At 50.3% G+C, this 18,586-nt stretch overlaps 1 protein-coding gene across 6 annotated transcripts in view; it reads right to left on the minus strand.

Annotated features, from left to right (window-relative positions):
• The window catches only part of ATP9B (ATPase phospholipid transporting 9B (putative)), a 185,023-nt gene that overhangs the window by 41,498 nt on the left and 124,939 nt on the right, over window positions 1–18,586 (minus strand). For all 6 annotated transcript variants that reach the window (XM_029052670.2, XM_029052669.2, XM_029052674.2 and 3 more), the window contains one exon: window positions 8,401–8,561. In XM_029052670.2, the coding sequence (XP_028908503.1) occupies window positions 8,401–8,561 (161 nt within the window). The remainder of the gene's footprint in view (window positions 1–8,400; window positions 8,562–18,586) is intronic.

Raw genomic sequence — 18,586 nt, forward strand, 5'->3', positions numbered from 1 at the left:
CAGCTTACATTTTAATTTGGCAATAAAGGATTCTAAGTATTGAAAAGCCAGATTAAATAAATGCTATCCATTTAAGATACCTATTCCTGAATGCTTTCGACCCACTAGTATTCTTCAAGGAATGTATCTGAAATGAATGTTCCTGTGGCTATTGTTATGGCCGTGACCTTCAGGGAAGATAGACTGTTTACTGATCCCGCATTCCCTCTGAATCGGGAGGGTGCCGCTTGCGCCCGCCTCAGCTGTTGCCGGCGAGGCGGTCCGGGATTGGGGTCCGGCCCGGGCCACTGCCATCACAGTCTCGGACAAGCCTCGAAGCTTCCGGGCAGGGCGGCTCTGAGCGGGACTCAAGAGCACGCAAACATCCACGGCTTTTCTGACCCACTAGCTCTTTGATGCCAGACTGCCCGTCCCTCCCAGGCTCTCCCCAGGAGCCCGCGTGTTGCCCCTAAGATCCAGGTGAAGAATTGGTGACTGTGGCATTGTGCAGTAACGGTTGGCCTGAGCTACTGTCCCAGGTGCCGGGGGGTTGGACCTGGACACAGAGCGCAGCTGCCGGGGAAGAGCAGACGGAAAAGTCCAATTCCGAGGGCTCCCTACAGGAGAGTCACAGCGTATCCCCCTGCCCCGTGCTAAGCCCCTCTAGCTCCCTGGCTTGACAGCCTAATCCAGGCAAAGCTAAGGACACCAGTCAGTCAAGATGCCTTAGAAGAAAGTTAGACCTGCCAAGGGGACAGGGAGGGGCCCACAAATGCCCACCGCCCAGCATGAGAGTGGGGTCTGAGGGGGAAACCGGCACCTGGCACTTCCAGGCATTTTGGGGGCTGCTGCTGGATCCTGAATCCTGGGCTTGAAGGACTGTGGATAGGACTCCAGGTGGCACTGCATACTTTCCTATGGCCCGAGAATACAAATGGCATTTATAAAGCTATGTGCTAAGCGCTGGGTTAGGTACAAGGATGAGACCGGATAGGGTCCCTGTCCTACCTAGGTCTCACGATCAATCTTATCCTCATATTACAGATGAGAAAACTGAGGTCAAGGGAGGGTACGTGGCAGAATAGGGATTTGAACCCAGGATCTCCACGGCCCCAGTCCCATGCTCTTTCCATTAGGCCGTGCTACCTTTCGGGTGCCTGTTCAATCACCGGTTAATCCACCTCACCCCCGCTCCCCTCCCCTCTGATTCTGGGGAGGATCGGGCTGAAGAGGCTTTTAAATCTCAATTCAAGAAACAACCTTTTTCTTTTAGGGCATTTATGGTTTTCTTCATAATTCTCTTTGGACTCTAATGATAATGATAATAATAATAATTGCATTTGTGAAGTGCTTACTATGTGCCAAGTACTATTCTAAGCACTGGGAGATATACAAGTTTACCAGGTTGTCCCAGGTGGGATTCACAGTCTTAATCCCCATTTTACAGATGAGATAACTGAGCCACGGAGAAGTGAAGTGATTTGTCCAAAGTCACAGAGCTGACAAGTGGCGGAACCAGGATTAGAACCCACGATCTCTGACTCCCAAGCCCGTGCTCTTTCCACTAAGTCAGATACCTCTAATGGCTCTGCCCTGGATACCCTCTCTCCCTGGGAGGCTCCTCTGCTGGGATGATTTAAGTTTAGCTGGTCTGCAGGCGCGGGGATCAACTGGATGACCACATAATCCCATCAGCCTCTCTGGGCCTCAGTTTCCTCATCTGCCAAATGGGGGTGGTAATGCCCACCTCTCCCTGCCTCTCAGGGGTGCTGTGAAAGGGCAAAGTAAGATTATTCGTATGAAGAGCCCCTTGGAAAAGAAATCCAACTGCCGCTCAGAGCCTAGGAATTATGTATGAATGGCAGGCAGGGCGCGAGGGGGGACGGACAGGATGGGTGGAGACAGGGCAGAGAGGTAGCGTTTCGTCCAATCTTGCTCGGTTCACCAAGGACACCGGAAGGGTCATATAAATCGCCTTGCATTTAAAAATGCCATCAAACTGGGAAGAGGAGCAAGTCCAGAAAGAAAAAGAGCCTGCATGGAAGTTAGTGCAAATTGAGTGTTCGGAAGAAAAGGTAAAATAATGAGAATTGGATTTACATGTCTCAAGGGACTGTGCCTTAATTGGTCACAAGATGAACGGCACTGGCCAGGAAACAGATCTCAGAGTGACAGTTAAGCAGAAATTTTACACCATCACCACAACATCTCACAGCAATTTAAACCTCCAATGGAAGAAAGGAACCCGATAATAAAAGAAGATGATGGTGGGAAGGCAAGGGAGATAATTAAGCAAGACACTAACAGTTCTACTTAAAACGTACCAAAGAACTCAACTTCCCCGCAAGTGTAAAAGGCTGGAGATCGCCTCTGTGGACAGACTAATGGAGGCACGTGTCGGAGGCTCACGTTGGTCAGAAATCACTGGCCAACCCGCCGGAAACCTCCTTTTGTGGCCACCCGTTGCCAGGGAAGCCAGTAAAATGGTGCAGTGACAGGGTACCGCCATGCATTTGCAGTTCATTTGCCCAGGGGCAGCTGCTCCAGAAGGTTCCTGGGAGTTGGAGTCCTGGCATCCGAGCCATCAGAGGCCTACGTGCGCAAAATGACCCCGCGTATACAGCGGCATCTCCCAGAAGACAGCAGCTCCAGACCCACGACATCCCCCATGTGGACCCTCCAGACTCTCAGCTCCTTGTGGACAGGGAATGTTTCTACCAACTCTGTTGCCTTGTACTCTCCCATTGTACTTTCCAAGCGCTTAATACAGTGCTCTGCACACAGTAAGTGCTCAATTAATACGATTGAATGAGTGAATGTGTTTAGTACATTGCTCTGCACATGGTAAGTGCTCAATAAATATCGCTGGTTGATCGAATGACCTGAGCCAGCCTCAGTCATCTCATTTGGGGCAGACGGCGGCATGATATGTCTTATCCCAGGAAGTAAAATACCCATGGCCTTTTTTTTTCTTTAAATGCTATTTTTAAAGCCTCTGTGCCAGGCTCTATTCTAAATACTGGGGTATATATAAGATCACGAGGTTGGACACAGTCCCTGTCTCACACGGGGCTCGCGGTCTTAATCCCCATTTTACAAATGAGGTAACTGAGGCACAGAGAAGTGCCTTGCCCCAAAAAGAGAGAAACCAAAAAGTTCTGGCTCCCAGGTAGGTGCTCTATCCACCAGGTCATGCTGCTTCTCAAGGGGTGGTCTTCTCCAAATTTTGTTTTTCCGCGGATTCAGAGTGGAAATGGACAGTGGCACAAGAAACCTTTGCTTCCCCCCAGATTGTTGCCTTCATCGCTCTTTCCCTCGTTTTCTGGGAGCCTGTATGGTGAGCTCCAGGTGCTGCCCCATAACTACACTGCAGCTCAGCGCCGGGCCTCGGGGCCAGACCGCGGAGCGTTCCCGGATGTGTCCACCGCTACCACCTTCCACTTCCTCTTCTCTTCTTCGCTCCCCGCACACGGCCCACATCGGCATGTTCGACTTCGATTGGCTGAAGCCCTTTGACGCCGCTGAGCATGGAAAGGTGAGGTCCAGGCTGCCGTGTGCTTGTAAACGTCTATGTCCGCGTGCATGTCGTGTGTGCAGTGAGCGGGGGAGGCGGTGAGGGGTGACTAAGACACACTAAGGTTTGGAAATGAAAAATTATCACAAGATCAACTTCTCCTCTCTGCTTCCCAGGCGAATTTGAAGGCTAATTTTTGCCCGTCTTCAGGCATCCATGGGACCCGCCTGCCTTCAGTTCTGGGTTTTCCATTTCTCTGTATCTCCTGGCGGGCGTACTCGGGAAGGTCTCGAACACTGGGCTGAGGGCGCAGAACATTTCGGGGCAGACATTTAACAGCGAGATGGTGTGTAACAACAGAGGCCTCGCGCTCTAACTTGACCGTATCATCCAACTGGTGTCTTATCCACTGTCCTGACCACACCGAGGTCACGGTTTGCCCCTCTTCTACGACTGCCTCGGCAGCTTCCATAACATATCCAGGAGTCCTTGGGCCCTGGGGCGGGCAGGGAGGCAGGAGATTCCCCACTGATTATTCGCTCGTCCTTCCCCGAAGGGATTTCTTAAGGCGATTCTAGCTCCCGCCGGATTGGACCACGCCACCTGCTTCCGCCCTCTCTCCCTTCCTCGCTCTGTCTCCTGTGATCCAGGAAACCACGCCACTCCTGCTGGACTGGGCCTCGTTCTCCAACTCTCTGATTCCCAGCATCCTTATTGCTGAATTTCTGCTCTATTTTAAACCTCCGGTCCTCTGGTTTCGGGGCAAAATCCCGGAATGTTTCCTTTCGGTGAAGAATTGACCTCCGGGTGGTATCAGGGACCCTTTCTCTCCCCCTGCCCCATGCTGCCACCCCCAGCTCAGTGCCAGGTCCAGGACCGTCTCTCCCCGCGGCACTGATCGCTGTCCACCGTGCTCATGCCTGCACACTGGATTCCCACTGGAGGGACCTCGAGTCCTAAGCGTGTTTCACCAGTTCTCTTCCCCACGATGGCTTCCATCCGCCCCCCACGCAGCTCCTCTGGCTCTGTCGCCTGGCCGGGAAGGAGGGTGAAAGATTTCTGTGGGCTAAGGGTCCCCGGCACTGCCTGCCCCACGGTCTCCTCTCGTCCCATACCTGGGGGGAGCGGCCGGGTGACCGTTGGTCCCCAGGGCACCCGGCCGGCCCCATCCTCACCCACACTAGTCCTGTGAGGCCAGGTCCCGACCTCCCCACCACCTCCCCACTTCCACGGGCACCGCCCGACTTCTCCAATGTCCACCCGCGAGCGGGGAGGCCGAGGCTGCCTACGAGGCCGGGGACGGTGCGGTTTTTGAGGGCGAGAGAAGGAGCTGGGACCAGGAGGCCGGGAGGCCGCCTGGCCCGGGGGTAGCTGCAGGATCAAACCTGAGATCTGGGGGGCTCGGGGACTGCCCGCTAGCTGCAGAGGGAGGCTGGGGGAAGCAGGAAAAGCCGCGGCAGAGAGCGGCCACGGGAGAGGTCCCGGAGACTGCTGCTGCTGTGATTTGGATAAATGGCTGACGGAGAGGCCGGGGCAGAGAACGCCACGCACGACTTCCCTCGCAGGTGACCCCGCTCACCCGCTCGCTCGGCCGTTAACAGTAAAAGCCTCTCACATGTGGCCGCTTCCTCGGGTAAATCCACTTAATTCTCCGCTTTGGCGAAACACTGATCGTTTAGGACCGCAGCTGTCAACACACGCAAAAATGACTTCTCGCCACTCAGGAGGCTGTCAAAATCTGTTTGTAATCAACAGGCAGTGCCACATTATGTCCTCTGTCAAAAAGAAAAATGATGATGGATCGGACATTACAGGAACGCAGGCAAGCTTTTCCCCAGTAATCACCTTATTTCTCCTGCTGCAGAGGATGGGAGAGGAGGAGGGTCGACGGAAGGGAAGAAGCCTTTCAGTTGGGAAAGGCTCCTTTCCCTCACCCTCCTCTCCCGCTTGGCTGAGCGTTTCATTGCACACAGAACCTCCCCATCCTACTCCGAACGGCCTCTTTCCCCCAGAGGCTCAGGGAAGATAGTTGATGCTTTGAGGAAAAACTCAATGTGAGCATTTAATCCTGTCACTCCTGGAGAACTACATCCATGCCATAAGTGGGAAAAATCCTGCCGCTTTTAGTGGCATTAGAAGAGCCGTTCAAGTCAGAAAGTAACTGCCAAATTTCTGTTGCTCTGGCCGGCCTTCGATAAGCCACAGAAAACATCTGCACTACAGCGCCTGAATCTTCTGATGTTCTCTTAGATCTGCCTCTTGGAAATAGACTCGTAGCTAGACTCGTAGCTGTATGGAGAGGCTTCTACATGAGGGACAGATGCAAATTTTAGAGTGCTAAGTAGGAATCGTACTTACTGAGTGCCTAGCGAGTGTGAAGTGCTGTACTAACCACTTGGCAGGTTCAACACCCTACCCACAAGGAGCTTCCACTCTAACGGAGCGCTTAGAAGAGTGGTGTTATCACATACTGGAAACAGACCAAGGTTCCTGACGGTACAGAAGACAGAGCAGGTTGTCGCTCTCATTAATGCTCCGGATTCCTTCTTTTATTTTTTTTCCTATTTATTAACCACTTACTATGTGCCAGGCACTGTTCTAAGTGCTGGGATAGATATGAAATAATCAGTTCGGGTACAGTCCACGTCCCACATGGGGCTCACGGCTTTAATCCCCATTTTACAGATGAAGTAACAGAGCACAGACAAGTTAAGTGACTTGCCCAAGGTCACAGAGCAGTCAGGTGGTGAATCTGGGATTAGAACCCAGGTCCTCTGACTCCCAGGTCTGCGCTCTATGCACTAGGCCATGCTGCTTTCTCAATGAATTTTTCTCCTTTAGAGACATCTGATGCTGTACCTTGCTCTGAAATGGAAGTCGTGGCTGGGGAGGTGAGGCCAGGGTCTGTTTTCATGTTCCGGGAACTTTATGCGGCCAAACTCACAATTCCACCCATAAACTCAGGACTGGGGCAGCGGCCCAGTTGTTCAACTGTTCTGGTGAAGAGGCACATAATCTGTAGGCATATTTTAATTAAGTTCTTCCTACCTAGAAGCCATTATCTCCACATCTGAGGGAACAAGGTTATGTTCTGATCCATTCATTTCTGTTAAAAAAAGGGATTAGATCTCTTGATTGCTCTGGCTAAAGTTACTTTTATAAACGATACTACAGCATTTCTGATACATACCGCTCTCTCCATTTCTGTGGAATACAGAAAACTGATTTGGGCTTAAAAAGGCACTGGAGAGCTCTGGCCCCATTTGCTGTTGGAACAGGTGGCCACGAAGTGGTCGGATACATTTGTTTACCGCCTGCCATGGAGAAGAGGGCAACAAGGATGTGTCGATCACCTCTTTGGACGTCGGGCACTACAGCGACTCTGAACGGTCGGTTGCAAGAGGCCTTCAGAGCGCGGATGGGGAGGGTCGCAGCGGCTAGCGGCGAAGAGGACGTCGGGGAGCCTCTTGGAGGAGTCGGCATTTCGTATTCTCGGCATCGCCAGCCCCCCAGGCCGCACACCCTTCCAGCCCTCGGCCTCGCCAATGTCTCCACTTCTGCCAGTCCCACCAGAAGTATCTGCCCATTCTGGTCTCAGGCTGCCCCGGCCAATCACCGGCACCGGCCTGCAACTGACCACTTGGAGGACCGACTCTAGGAACTGTTCTTTTTCCCCCTCAGGGAGGGACGGTCCCCACATGCGACAAGAGTGAAAAGGATAAGGCGAGCGCGTCAAAGGGTCCAAGCATCATCCCATGATGCTACTTCCTGTTAGATTCCGAAGGGTGTCTCCTGGAGCTATTGAATATCCTCTGGGAATATTCTGCTCCTTTAATGATAATAATAATAATAATTGTGATACTTGTTAAGCGCTTAGCATGTGCCAAGCACTGTACTAAGCTCTGGGTAGGTACAAGGTAATCAGACCCCAGTCTAAGTAGGAGGGAGAACAGGTATTGAATTCCCATTTTGCAGATGAAGGAACTGAGGCACGGAGAAGTTAAGTGACTTGCGCAAGGTCACTCAGCAGGTAAGTAGCAGAGCTGGAATTAGAGCCTCTGGCTCCAGACCCGAGGTTCTTTCCACTAGGCCATACTCCTTCTACTTAGAAGCCCGTTTGATTGCATTCAAATGGGCTTCTCAACAATGGTCTGAACATTGTTTAATCCGCCGTACCATTTAGAGAGCTAAATAGTCTGCACAAATGAAATGACTGGACAGGTAAAAGCTTGCGTTAGAGCTATCTGAAGCATTGAGATTTTAAATCGGGTTAAATTAGATACTCTTGAAAACCATGTTAAGTTCCACAAATATCAATGACCTTGGGGACACAGACCAAAGGCACAAGCAGAAAGTAATAACGATGGCATCTGTTAAGCACTTACTATGCGTCAAGCACTGTTCTAAGCGCTGGGGTGGATACAAGCTAATCGGGTTGGACCCAGTTTCTGTCCCACAGGGGGCTTGCAGTCTTAATCCCCATTTTACATGAGGTAACTGAGGCCCAGAGAAGTGAAGTGACTTGCCCAAGGTCACAGAGCAGCCAAGTGGTAAGGCCGGGATTAGAACCCTGGTCCTTCTGATTCCCAAGCCCGTGCTCTATCTAATGGGCCATGGTTAAGTCACACCTTCCGTGAGACCGCGATTACGTTCTTATTAATAAGGATATGCAGGAAAGGGGTTCTACCTCCCATTGGAGTGAGTGGGATGAGGATGCAGAGGGCCCACGGCTCTCCTGTGGGAATCATCACATCCGGGCTCTTCCCCCACCCAGACCTTCCTCCCCACCGACTTCCTGAGCAGATCGATCGTCCGCCCGCCGAGAGTCAAATATCTATTTCACCAGAGCAGCGGTGATCGGTGAAATAAGACGTCTCGGCTTTCTTTCCCTCTCCCCGTGGGCGTACCTGATGGGGATGATGTAGGAGAACAGCAGGAGGAAGCGGAAGAGGTTGCGGTGCCACGGACCGACAAATCCCTGCAGGGTTACCATAACGACGGACAGGACGACCAGGGCCAGGAACAGGGCTTTGGTCAGCTGGTTCAGCTCGAGGTCCAGCAGACCCACCTGAAAGCAAAAAGGGAAAACTCAGCTTGGTCCAGTGGGCAGCTCTGGAACCTCCTAGGTGGGCAGGCTTGGCGGTGAGTGCACCGGGTGCCAACCACCAGAGGCCTTTGCTCCTTTCGGTCTGGACCTGCGCCTGGAGGGAGATAGGCACAATTCCCTTGGATCACCCAACCCGGGTAACCTGTGGGTAGAACGTGGACTGCAAATGATACTGGGCCCTTTTATGCTAGACTGGAAGCTCTTTAAGGGCAGGGATCATGTCAACTAACTCTGTTGGACCCTCTCATCCTGAGGTCATCCTGGACTCTGTTGTGCAGACCGGGTTTCTCCTGGGGTGCGCCGTCTTTCATTCATTCATTCAATAGTATTTATGGAGCGCTTACTATGTGCAAAGCATTGTACTAAGCACTTGGAATGTACAAATCGGTAACAGATAGAGACAGTCCCTGCCCTTTGACGGGCTTACAGTCTAATCGGGGGAGACAGCAGACAAGAACAATGGCAATAAATAGAATTAAGGGGAAGAACATCTCATTAAAACAATAGCAAATAAATAGAATCCAGGTGATGTACGTCTCATACGCTGAGCGCCAGCAGAAAGCAGGAGGGACCATGACTCCCCATCTGGTGAGCTGCCCCGAGGGGGCCGGTGTTCCCTTTCCAGGATGCTACCGATGGTCCCCTGATCATCCCACTAAAGTCATGCCCATCTGCATTGTAGGCGAGTTATACTGTCCCTTCTCCTCCTCATCCTGCTCTTCTCCTCCTCCAAGCTGTGTCTCTTCTACTCCCCAACAGAGAAAATGCTTTGGGGTAGCAGATGGGCTGGTAGCTTGATCCCAGCTGGGAGGAGGGCAGAAGGGGCAGCCCGTGAACCAATGGGAAATAATAATAATAATGTTGGTATTTAAGCGCTTACTATGTGTTGAGCACTGTTTTAATCGGTGGGGTAGATACAGGGTCATCAGGTTGTCCCACATGAGGCTCCCAGCCTTGATCCCCATTTTACAGATGAGGTAACTGAGGCACTGAGAAGTTAAGTAATAATAATAATAATGGTGGTATTTGTTAAGCGCTTACTATGTGCCAAGCACTGTTCTAAGCCCTGGGGGGGGGATAGAAGGTGATCAGGTTGTCCCACGTGGGGCTCATGGTTTTAATCCCCATTTTACAGATGAGGTAACTGAGGCACCGAGAAGTTACGTTTCCTGCCCAAAGTCACACAGTTGACAGGTGGCGGAGCTGGGATTAGAACCCATGACCTCTGACTCCTAAACCCGGGCTCTTTCCACTGAGCCACGCCGCTTCTCCCTTCCTGGGCAGAGTCATTCAATCAGTGGTATTTATTGAGCATTTACTGGGTGCAGAGCACTATACTAAATGCTTGGGACAGTACAATATAACAGAGTTGTATATAACTCCTTCCCTGCCCAAAACAAGTTTACAGTCTAGAGGGGAAGACAGACATTAACATAAACAATTAAATGAGGGATATGGACATAAGTGCTGTGGGGGTGAGGGAGGGGTGAATAAGGGGAGCAAAGCCAGAGAAGGGCGACGACGCAGAAGGGAGTGGGAGAAGAGGAAATGAGTCTGAATCTTTGGGTTCAGAAGCTAGCCTAGGGACCGGGACCTTTCAGGCTGGGGGCTGCACCTAAAACAAGCCCCAAAACACAGACCTGAGGCCAGGGTTGTCCCCTCCTCCCTCAAGGCAGTCTGACGTGGGCTGCAATGATCGAGCTGCCAGGACCCGGCGGGGGCCCCCTTGAAACCTGGCCAAGCGAAGCCCTGGCAACGAGGGCAGGAAGGACCCTGGGGTGGGGGTGGGGGGGCAGTCCCAGCCCCTCCTCGCCCGTCTGGGGATGGTGTCCGTTACACGCTACCCATGGGCCGGGCACTGCCGAGCACCGATGTAGATTCGGATAAACACGGGAGACTCCGGCCCTCCCCGCCGGATGGTCGGTGACTCTGAAAGTCTTTAAGACTGGGAGACTCCTAACTTAGTCTCTTAGATTGGGAGCCCCGGGTGTGACAAGGGTTGTGTTCCGTATTTTTACGTTTATATATATCTGTATCCAGATCTAGATATGCATAGATATATATAGTATTCGTTAAGCCCTTACTATGTAACAAACACTGTTCTAAGCGCTGGGATAAGTAGATGTTAATTAGGTCGGACAAAGCCCTGCCCCGCATGGGGCTCAGAGTCTTAAGTAGAGAACAGGTATTTAATCCCCATTTTACAGTTGAGGTAACTGAAGCCCAGAGAAGTGAAGTGACTTGCCAAGGTCACACAGCAGATATGTGGTGGATCTGCGATTAGAACCCGGGTCCTCTGACTCTCTGGCTCATGTTCTATCCACTAGGCCACGGTGTTTTACATCCTGTCTGATTCCCTTAGGTCTCCTCCAGTGCTGAGCGCAGTGCTCAGAACTTAGTGAGGGCTTAATAACTACTCTCGAGAACACTGTTTAACTCTGAGCCTGAGAAAGGCAGCCCCTGCAGGTCCCCTGGACTGCCCAGCCCAGGTCTGCCCGTGAACCACGTCGGACACGTGCGCCCGGGACCTCTCGATTAGCTGAGCTAGGGCCCAGTGGGGGAAAACTGACAGCTTCGGTCCCTGACCCCTCCCAAGAGGCAGGCTGCTCCCCAAATCCATTCCCATCTGCCCCCTTCACATCCCGCCACACAGGGCGTCACAAAGCGTCTTCCACCCGCAGCAACGGTGAACAGTGGCTAAATCGGAGGGCCCGCATCGACTTCCGCCGGCCGGCCCGCCCGTTCATCTTGCATTTCACACCCAGAAGGGGAGCCTACCCTTTCCACCGGCGGAAGGGACCCGTTCTTGGCCTCCGCTTCCATCGGCGGGATTCTCCGAGCCCAGAGACCCGGCCGTTCCGTCTCCGAGGGAGACGCGGGCTGGGGGCCGGGCACGGACTCCCCGTGGCCCCGGAGAGGAGCCCCGAGCCACGGGTCGTCTTTGAGCCCAGCAAATTGCGTGGGAAAACGGCGTCGACGGGAACGTCCCCACTCCTCCCCATCGTCGGAGGCCCCGTCGTCCCCGGGCCGGGCCCGGCACCCCGGCGAAACCTCCCATTCCCCCAGATCCCGAACCGCATTTAAATAGTTGTGAAAAATTCCAGCATTCCGGCTTGCCTATGGGCTGCCCCTTCCCTTGAGAACCGGGCAGCTGAAGACCACAGCGTCTCTGATTTATCAGCTGCGTTTAAAAAGCAGCACAACCGGGACAAATATCTTGCAATTTCCGCCGTTTCAACTACTACATAGTTTATGCTTGAATTATTGAGAAAAATAGGTTTCTGGATTAAAATGAAGAAAAATTAAGCCAGGGAAGTAGAGCATGTTTCAAAGCCCAGATCTTTTTGCGTTGACAAAGGCGGTCTAAGTTTCAGGCCTCGCTGAGGATCAGATGAAGTCATTATTCATTCAGTCAGGGAAAAAAGACTCAATTACCTCAACCTAAAGATGCTATCAATGAATGCAAAGTGCATATTTTACTCTATTCATCCAAATCCCATTAAAAAGTGAAAGGAATGATTTAATCTGGCCTTCTGGAGTTGGTCTTTTTTTGTAATAAAATAAAGAATCCCTGGTCTTGCCAAATGCATAACCTCTACCTCACACTTTTCTCCCCCCCTCCGCATCATAGCGGTGAAAGACTGTAAGAGCCGAGACAAAAACAGTCAGAAACGAATACAAAGTTTCCTTTGAAAAAATGCCCCGTACTGGGCGGAAACATTAAATGGCGTCCCCTGCACATTGATATGCAGATAATTCAAAGCATTAATACCTTTCTAATTGATGAAGACAGATGTGGCCAATTGCCTAACTGGTGAATATAACAGTTTGGAAACCAACAGAAATGTGGTCTGGGAGGATCTGAAGACAACAGACGAGGAAAATGGATTTTTGTTTCTTTTCCTTCCGGGGAGACGATATCTTTTCGGCGGCGGACGATGCCTTTTCATGCTTTCGGATACCTGGCTCTGGCCCCCCGGTTATCTTCCCGGACGCTAATGTGACGGTCGGACCGCGGTGGAAGTCCTAGCCTGAGTTGACTCTCAATCGCGCTCCCCGGGGGAAGTCGACTTGAAAAGCACACAATCTTCACAGGAGGAAACACAAAGGACAAGGTGCATGTGCCATTCTTCCAAACTTGCAGAGAGAACGGAATACCTAAAACACTGGAGTTAATCGTTTTACACTTGATTTCTTTAGACACCCATAGTAGTTTTCTGCAATTAATCTGAGGAACATTCATCATTCTGGCTGGCTTCTGGAAAGTAAGCTCCCCTCCCCGTCTCCCCCCGACCCTCCCTCCCCCCCCGCCCCCCGCCATTTTGAACAGAACTCAGTTAACCATTGGAGGTGCGCACACCGTCACGAAAGGGATCTTAGGAGTCGGGCGTCGCGACCGCTCCACTGCCGTAGCATGGAACTTCGAGCCGGCGCTCGGGAGAATGTGCCCTTGGCTTTTTCTGCAGGGCGCTTTCACTCCTCAAATGTTCTGAATCAAAGTGATAATGACTGCGTCAGGAAAAGGTGAATTCAGTTCCTCGCCGAGTCATTTTCAACATTTATTGTAATTTCCCATATTTGAAAAGCAAATTTTCTTCTACTTGTCATAATATTTGTTCTGTTTGAAGCGACTGTGATAACAAAATTAAATACGCCACTGGAAATTTTAATCTCCAAGGGAAAATTTGTGCATAATGTCTAAGACAACCACAATAGTTTTGCAAAGGGGCTGTTCTAGGATAATGAACACAATAATTGCCTGTATAATCTAAAATGCTACTAATGGCAACAATCACAAATCCATTTAGCTCCTCTTTAATTTATGTACCAAGTTTTAAATAGCTAATGGTTCTCAGTAAAATAATGGTTTATACCAACAATAAAGGGTAAGTACGGTATTCTCCTGCTTAAACAAGAAAATATCAGTCAGGTTTTTTTTGAATGAATGAATTAATCGATGAATGAATGAGTGAGAAAAGCCTTCTTATCTTTGTAACAGAGTGTCAGACTGATACTCTCCCAGTTAAAATTACCGTCTTCCTGTTCAGGTTTCAAAAACTTTGGGTAATTCAATGGATTAATTAAGTCGCTGATAAAGGAAGGGAGCAGGATTAACAAGGCAGCTCACACACCCCTACTGCCATCCTTACAACCTCACATCTGGATTTTTTCCATCTAGTTGTTATGAAAATACTTTCAATGTTCTGTTAAAAAAAACAAAGTCACGCCCACAGCAAGTGGACCTAGACGCCATCCTGGGAGAGTGAAATGCTCAAGGACAACCTTCTCAAAGTCTGAATTTAAATTCTTCAAGACTAAGCTCAGTTTCCCTTTGGCCTATTTTGCTTTTCTCTCCCCTGCAACTGAAGCAGAGCCTACAGAGATTAAAAGAAAAAAAAAAAGCTTCAGGATATATCACACAGCTGGTTTGCCAAAGGTTGCTTTCCACCAGCTGGGCCATCCAGGATTTCTACTTCTTTAGGTAGATTCTCTCGTGGTCCCACCATTAAATCTGGTCCTTCTCATCGCCACGTCTTTAGCAAATTGTAACTAGATGCTAAAAGTTTAGCTGAGCCTGCAAATCTGTATAAAACCATCAGCTCGGTGAGGAGGACGGTGTGTGTGTGTGTGTGTTTGTGGTGGGGGGGGTGCGGGGGAGGGTTCTCTAGAAAGGAACTGTATCCTATCAGGATCACACACCAAAACCCCTCAGCCACCCTAACCTCTTTCCTTCCACTACGCGGTAGTCAAAACCAAGGGTTCACTTCAGAAAAGTGAATGCCATTCAGCGTTTTCTTCCACCAAAGTTTGGGGATACGAATTGCCCTGGTTTAAGTGCTGGCCAGGACACGCCAACCAGCCACATACTGTAGACATGTCTGAGCCATTATCGTTTATCGCGTCAATGATCTGTGAAATAAGAAGGGTTTCTTGCGGCCATTAGAACCTATTGGCTCAATAATCTGTGTTTTAAAAGCTCCCTAAATAAGTATTAGAACGACAATTCTTAATGTTACAATCTATCACCTTAATCATTTTTTAAAAAAATCTCTAAATCTATAGTTCCACAACACCAGCTTAAAGTTTTTTTAACATATGCTTTCATGGTCCACTGTCTCCCGGGTAATGAATGAAGTATGTTTAGTCGGTCAGCTGTTCCACACTCTGTTGGTTGGAAGTTTTTTTTATTCCTCTCCACCTAAAGCATTTGAGTTTATTGCCATTCACACTTGACCAAAGTAGTACTTCGACAAAGCCCTCCAAAAATACCCTTAGAAAAGTACTAAAACAGATTCATGAAATTTCCTGCACAAACAGGTTAATTACAAATCTAAGACATGAAACAGAAGGCAGGACAATTAACAGCCAACAAATGAGCAGGGAAATAGACAGGGAAATCTGACACTCTCTTTTATTCTCAATCGGCTTTCCGAAAAAAACTTCTAAGAGCTGCGTGATTAGGATCCTGCATAAAGTACCGTTTCACTTCTTTTCCCCTCGACGGGTCCAGAGAGCACCGACGATAAAAACAAAATCCCCCCACCTGATGATGAGCCCTCGGCTCAGATGCTCACAAGGAAATTCACCTGCTCACTGGGGCCCCCAGAGTGGTGTCAAAAATTCTTTCACTTTGAATATCTGGGTCACCGAGGCCAATGGGTCAACTCCTCTCAGTCATCGAGATACCATTTTTCATGGGTGACCCTTCCCGGAGGCGGCCCTCTTTCCCCAGAGAATTCAACGCTAGGTTAAAGGTGCCGGGGGTTCCTGGACCTCAGAAACCATCCCATGCATGAGCGGCCCTTCAGCTCGGCACGGTCAACTCGGCAATCTCCGGCCTAACTACAGGTTGCCGGGCTTCCGACTTGGCACCTGGCGAAATGCCTGCGGAACCCCTGCCCTCTTGAGCAAATGAAAAAGCCAATCCTTCGGGACTCCTGGATGCAGAATGCCTTAGCCCGCCTCCCACGCGGTCTTGTTCTCTAGCCACAGCTATTACTGGGTGACCCGCTAGATTGTGTCCACTGAGATCTGTTTTGACAAGCCGTTCAGCTGCCTGAAAACCTGAATGAACAAACATACTCAAGTGGTTTGTCAGGGTGTGCCAACTTTAAGAAGCTTGCTATTTCCCACATAGAAACAGATTTCTCGGGTGGAACCGATACGCAGATTTACCATCTGACCTGTCTTCCCGTGAAGATAATACTGACGGTGAAAAACAGGCAAACATTCATTCGTGGCAAATGACTGATCATTTTCACTATTAAAAAGCCTCTCCTTCTGACAAATTTTTTTTTAAAACAACAGAAACCTTCTATTCCAAAACAGAAATTATCAGCTTTCAAAAGCAGATTGACTTTGCCCTTCTTTAAAACAAAAATCTGTCACTCTTAAAAGAAACTGGCAATTTTCAGGAACTTTGTCTTTTTCTCTGAATCACTTTGGTTCTTAAGCCACAGCGGTTCGTATTTAAATTCAAGCAACTACATTCACCCTTCCGTAGTTGTGTCACCGAAAAGAATCCCGACTAGTTCTAAAAACGACCGTTCCACCGCCATCGAAACCTTCCGCACTGGCCTGAAAAGAATGGTGACTTTTGGCTTTTGAAATCTACTTCGTACGATTTCACTTTTCTTTCCTAGCGAAGCTCTACGCTGGGTTTATTAAATTTCCAACCGAGTTTACTCCTTACACCAAAAATGCGCACTGGGCTCCCTTTATTAAACGTCTTCATTGTGAAGAGGGGCATTTTGGCTCTCTCCGTCTGGAAAGAAAAGTTACGTTATCTGTTTCGAATCACCCTTCGAATAATTTCCATCCCTTGAGCAACTTCCCGAAGGCCCCGGATCTCTCTGTTCTTGAGGCGTCTCATTCGGGGAGGCGTTTCCTCCCTGTTTTCCTCTCAACATTTTGCTGCCGAGGCGGCCAGATGCTTATCTCAGGCAGGGGCTGAAAGGAGAAGGGAGGAACGGTTTCGGGGGGTTGACTTTGGTGCCATTCTATGTCGAAGCCAGCAGAGGGTGGTGAAGATCGGTGTATCTCAACTCCTCTTTCTCAAAGTTGGCATCGGGCGTCTTTAGTCGGAGAGCAGCTTGGAATCAGGATCCTTGCCCGGCAGGCTAACATCTCTCCTCATTTGGCAAAGAAGAGCTTCACCACGCCAGGTGGAACTCGAGGCGGCGCTTCATCCCTTCAGGTACTGAGGGTGGGTGAAGAAATAGAATGGAAACACCAACCTCCTTCTCGAATGAAAACACCGTGGCAAATCCACTGTAAACGCCCTCCGTAACCTTCCCAAGACTCCAGTCTCGATCGATCAATCGGTCAATTGCATTTACTGAGTGCTTACTATGTGCAGAGCACTGTACTGAGCACTCGGGAGCGTACAGTGTAACGATATGACCAAGTCTGCCCGCTTTTGACCCACCAATCCAGGAGTTCATCGATACGTGTTCAAAGAGCGTGGGCTGATGTCTCAAAATCTTTGGGGGCTCTCTATTTTTGCTTTCTTCCTAGGAAGCTATCCATTTTAAATGGCTTTCCCAAGACCACCCACCAATTGAGAATAATTACTTCAATAACCCCAGCTCTCCTCTGACATCGGAAACCCCGGAGAAGGGACATCTTGGGGTCAAACGTTCGGTGTTGGATTTCACCCCGCGAAACGTGCAACATTTATTTTTGTAATTTTATATTTTTTGAAGTAGATCTTTTATGAATGGCCCGAATTTCCTCAGTACTCCTTGGCGTTCGCCTCGCACCGTCACCGCCCGCTGAGAGTCGGCTGGGCTGGAGTTCCGTCGCGTGACGGGTCTGACTGTGAGATCGTTAGGGAGAGGGTTGGCCTGGGCTAGAAAGCATAAGCCTGTACAGAGACGGAGGAATCCGCGTCTATCTCCGGAAACTTTACAAGGCCCTCGTCCGAAGAATGGCACCGGGACTAGTCGATCAAAAGGTACCTTGGATGCTTGTGAGAAAAAGCGCTCTTCCAGAAAAATATCTGAGGCCCCATCAGCGATCCCATCTCCCGGTCACCCTACTCCACCTAACTGTACTATTAGGAACAGCCGACCGGTCTTCAAATCTGCGAGTCGAACGGGAATTGATGGCTCTCTAATGGTTTTCCTCGCAATGCGGGAGGCCTCAATAGATTCAGAGGTGGCTAGGCTCGGGAACCTTCCAGAAAAACCACTCGACAGGAACCGGGGCACCAAGTACTACTAGGAATAAGGTGGCTTTATTTCAAAGGACACGGGCTGCTGATGTGATTGAACTTGCATTGTTCCAAAGAACCCACACCTTAGAAATTACTAAACTACCAGGTCACGGCTTTCTGTGCAATAGCAGAGGTCAGAAACTCGCCACGTCCGTGAGCTGTCTCCCAAGCCCTACCGAGGGGAATGAAACAGGTGTTGACCATCCTGAGCACGGGGTTAAACAAGAATGAGGGGAAGAGGAAAAGAAGGGGGAGGGGAGTGGGAGGAAGCGGGGAGGGCACAGCCACCAGAAGCGGCTGGATCTGGGACACCGCATGGCCTTGAGGACCTAGTCAGAGATGTCCATTCTGGGACTGGGCAAGTAGACTGGCAGGTGGGGAGCTGCTGGAGGGTAGGAGAGCCAGAGTGACTGGAGAGGAAGCTGGAACCCGATGGAGGGGCTTTAACATGCCATTGCTACATCCCACTGGGGTGGGGGGGCAGGGGATGGCAGGATGGGGGACATCCGACTAAAACAGACTCGTTTCCTGCTGACTGGTCTGGCTTTAATCCCAAAAGAAAAATCCTCGAAACAATTTCCTGCCTCCCATCCCCTGGTCTTTGATGTTACAATGTGGCAGTAGTCCTGGCCTACTGACAGAAGACTCTGTGGCCCCACTGCTGGTCGCCTAATGAGACAGCACCAAGCTGCAGGGCTTCTGTGGTGTTGGGGGCAGAAGCTGGCAGTGGAACGGTGGGCGGGGAGCTGGAGCCTGGCGACCCTGGGCA

This window comes from Ornithorhynchus anatinus, chromosome X2 (genome assembly GCF_004115215.2).
Source record: "Ornithorhynchus anatinus isolate Pmale09 chromosome X2, mOrnAna1.pri.v4, whole genome shotgun sequence".
Classification (NCBI taxonomy): domain Eukaryota; kingdom Metazoa; phylum Chordata; class Mammalia; order Monotremata; family Ornithorhynchidae; genus Ornithorhynchus; species Ornithorhynchus anatinus.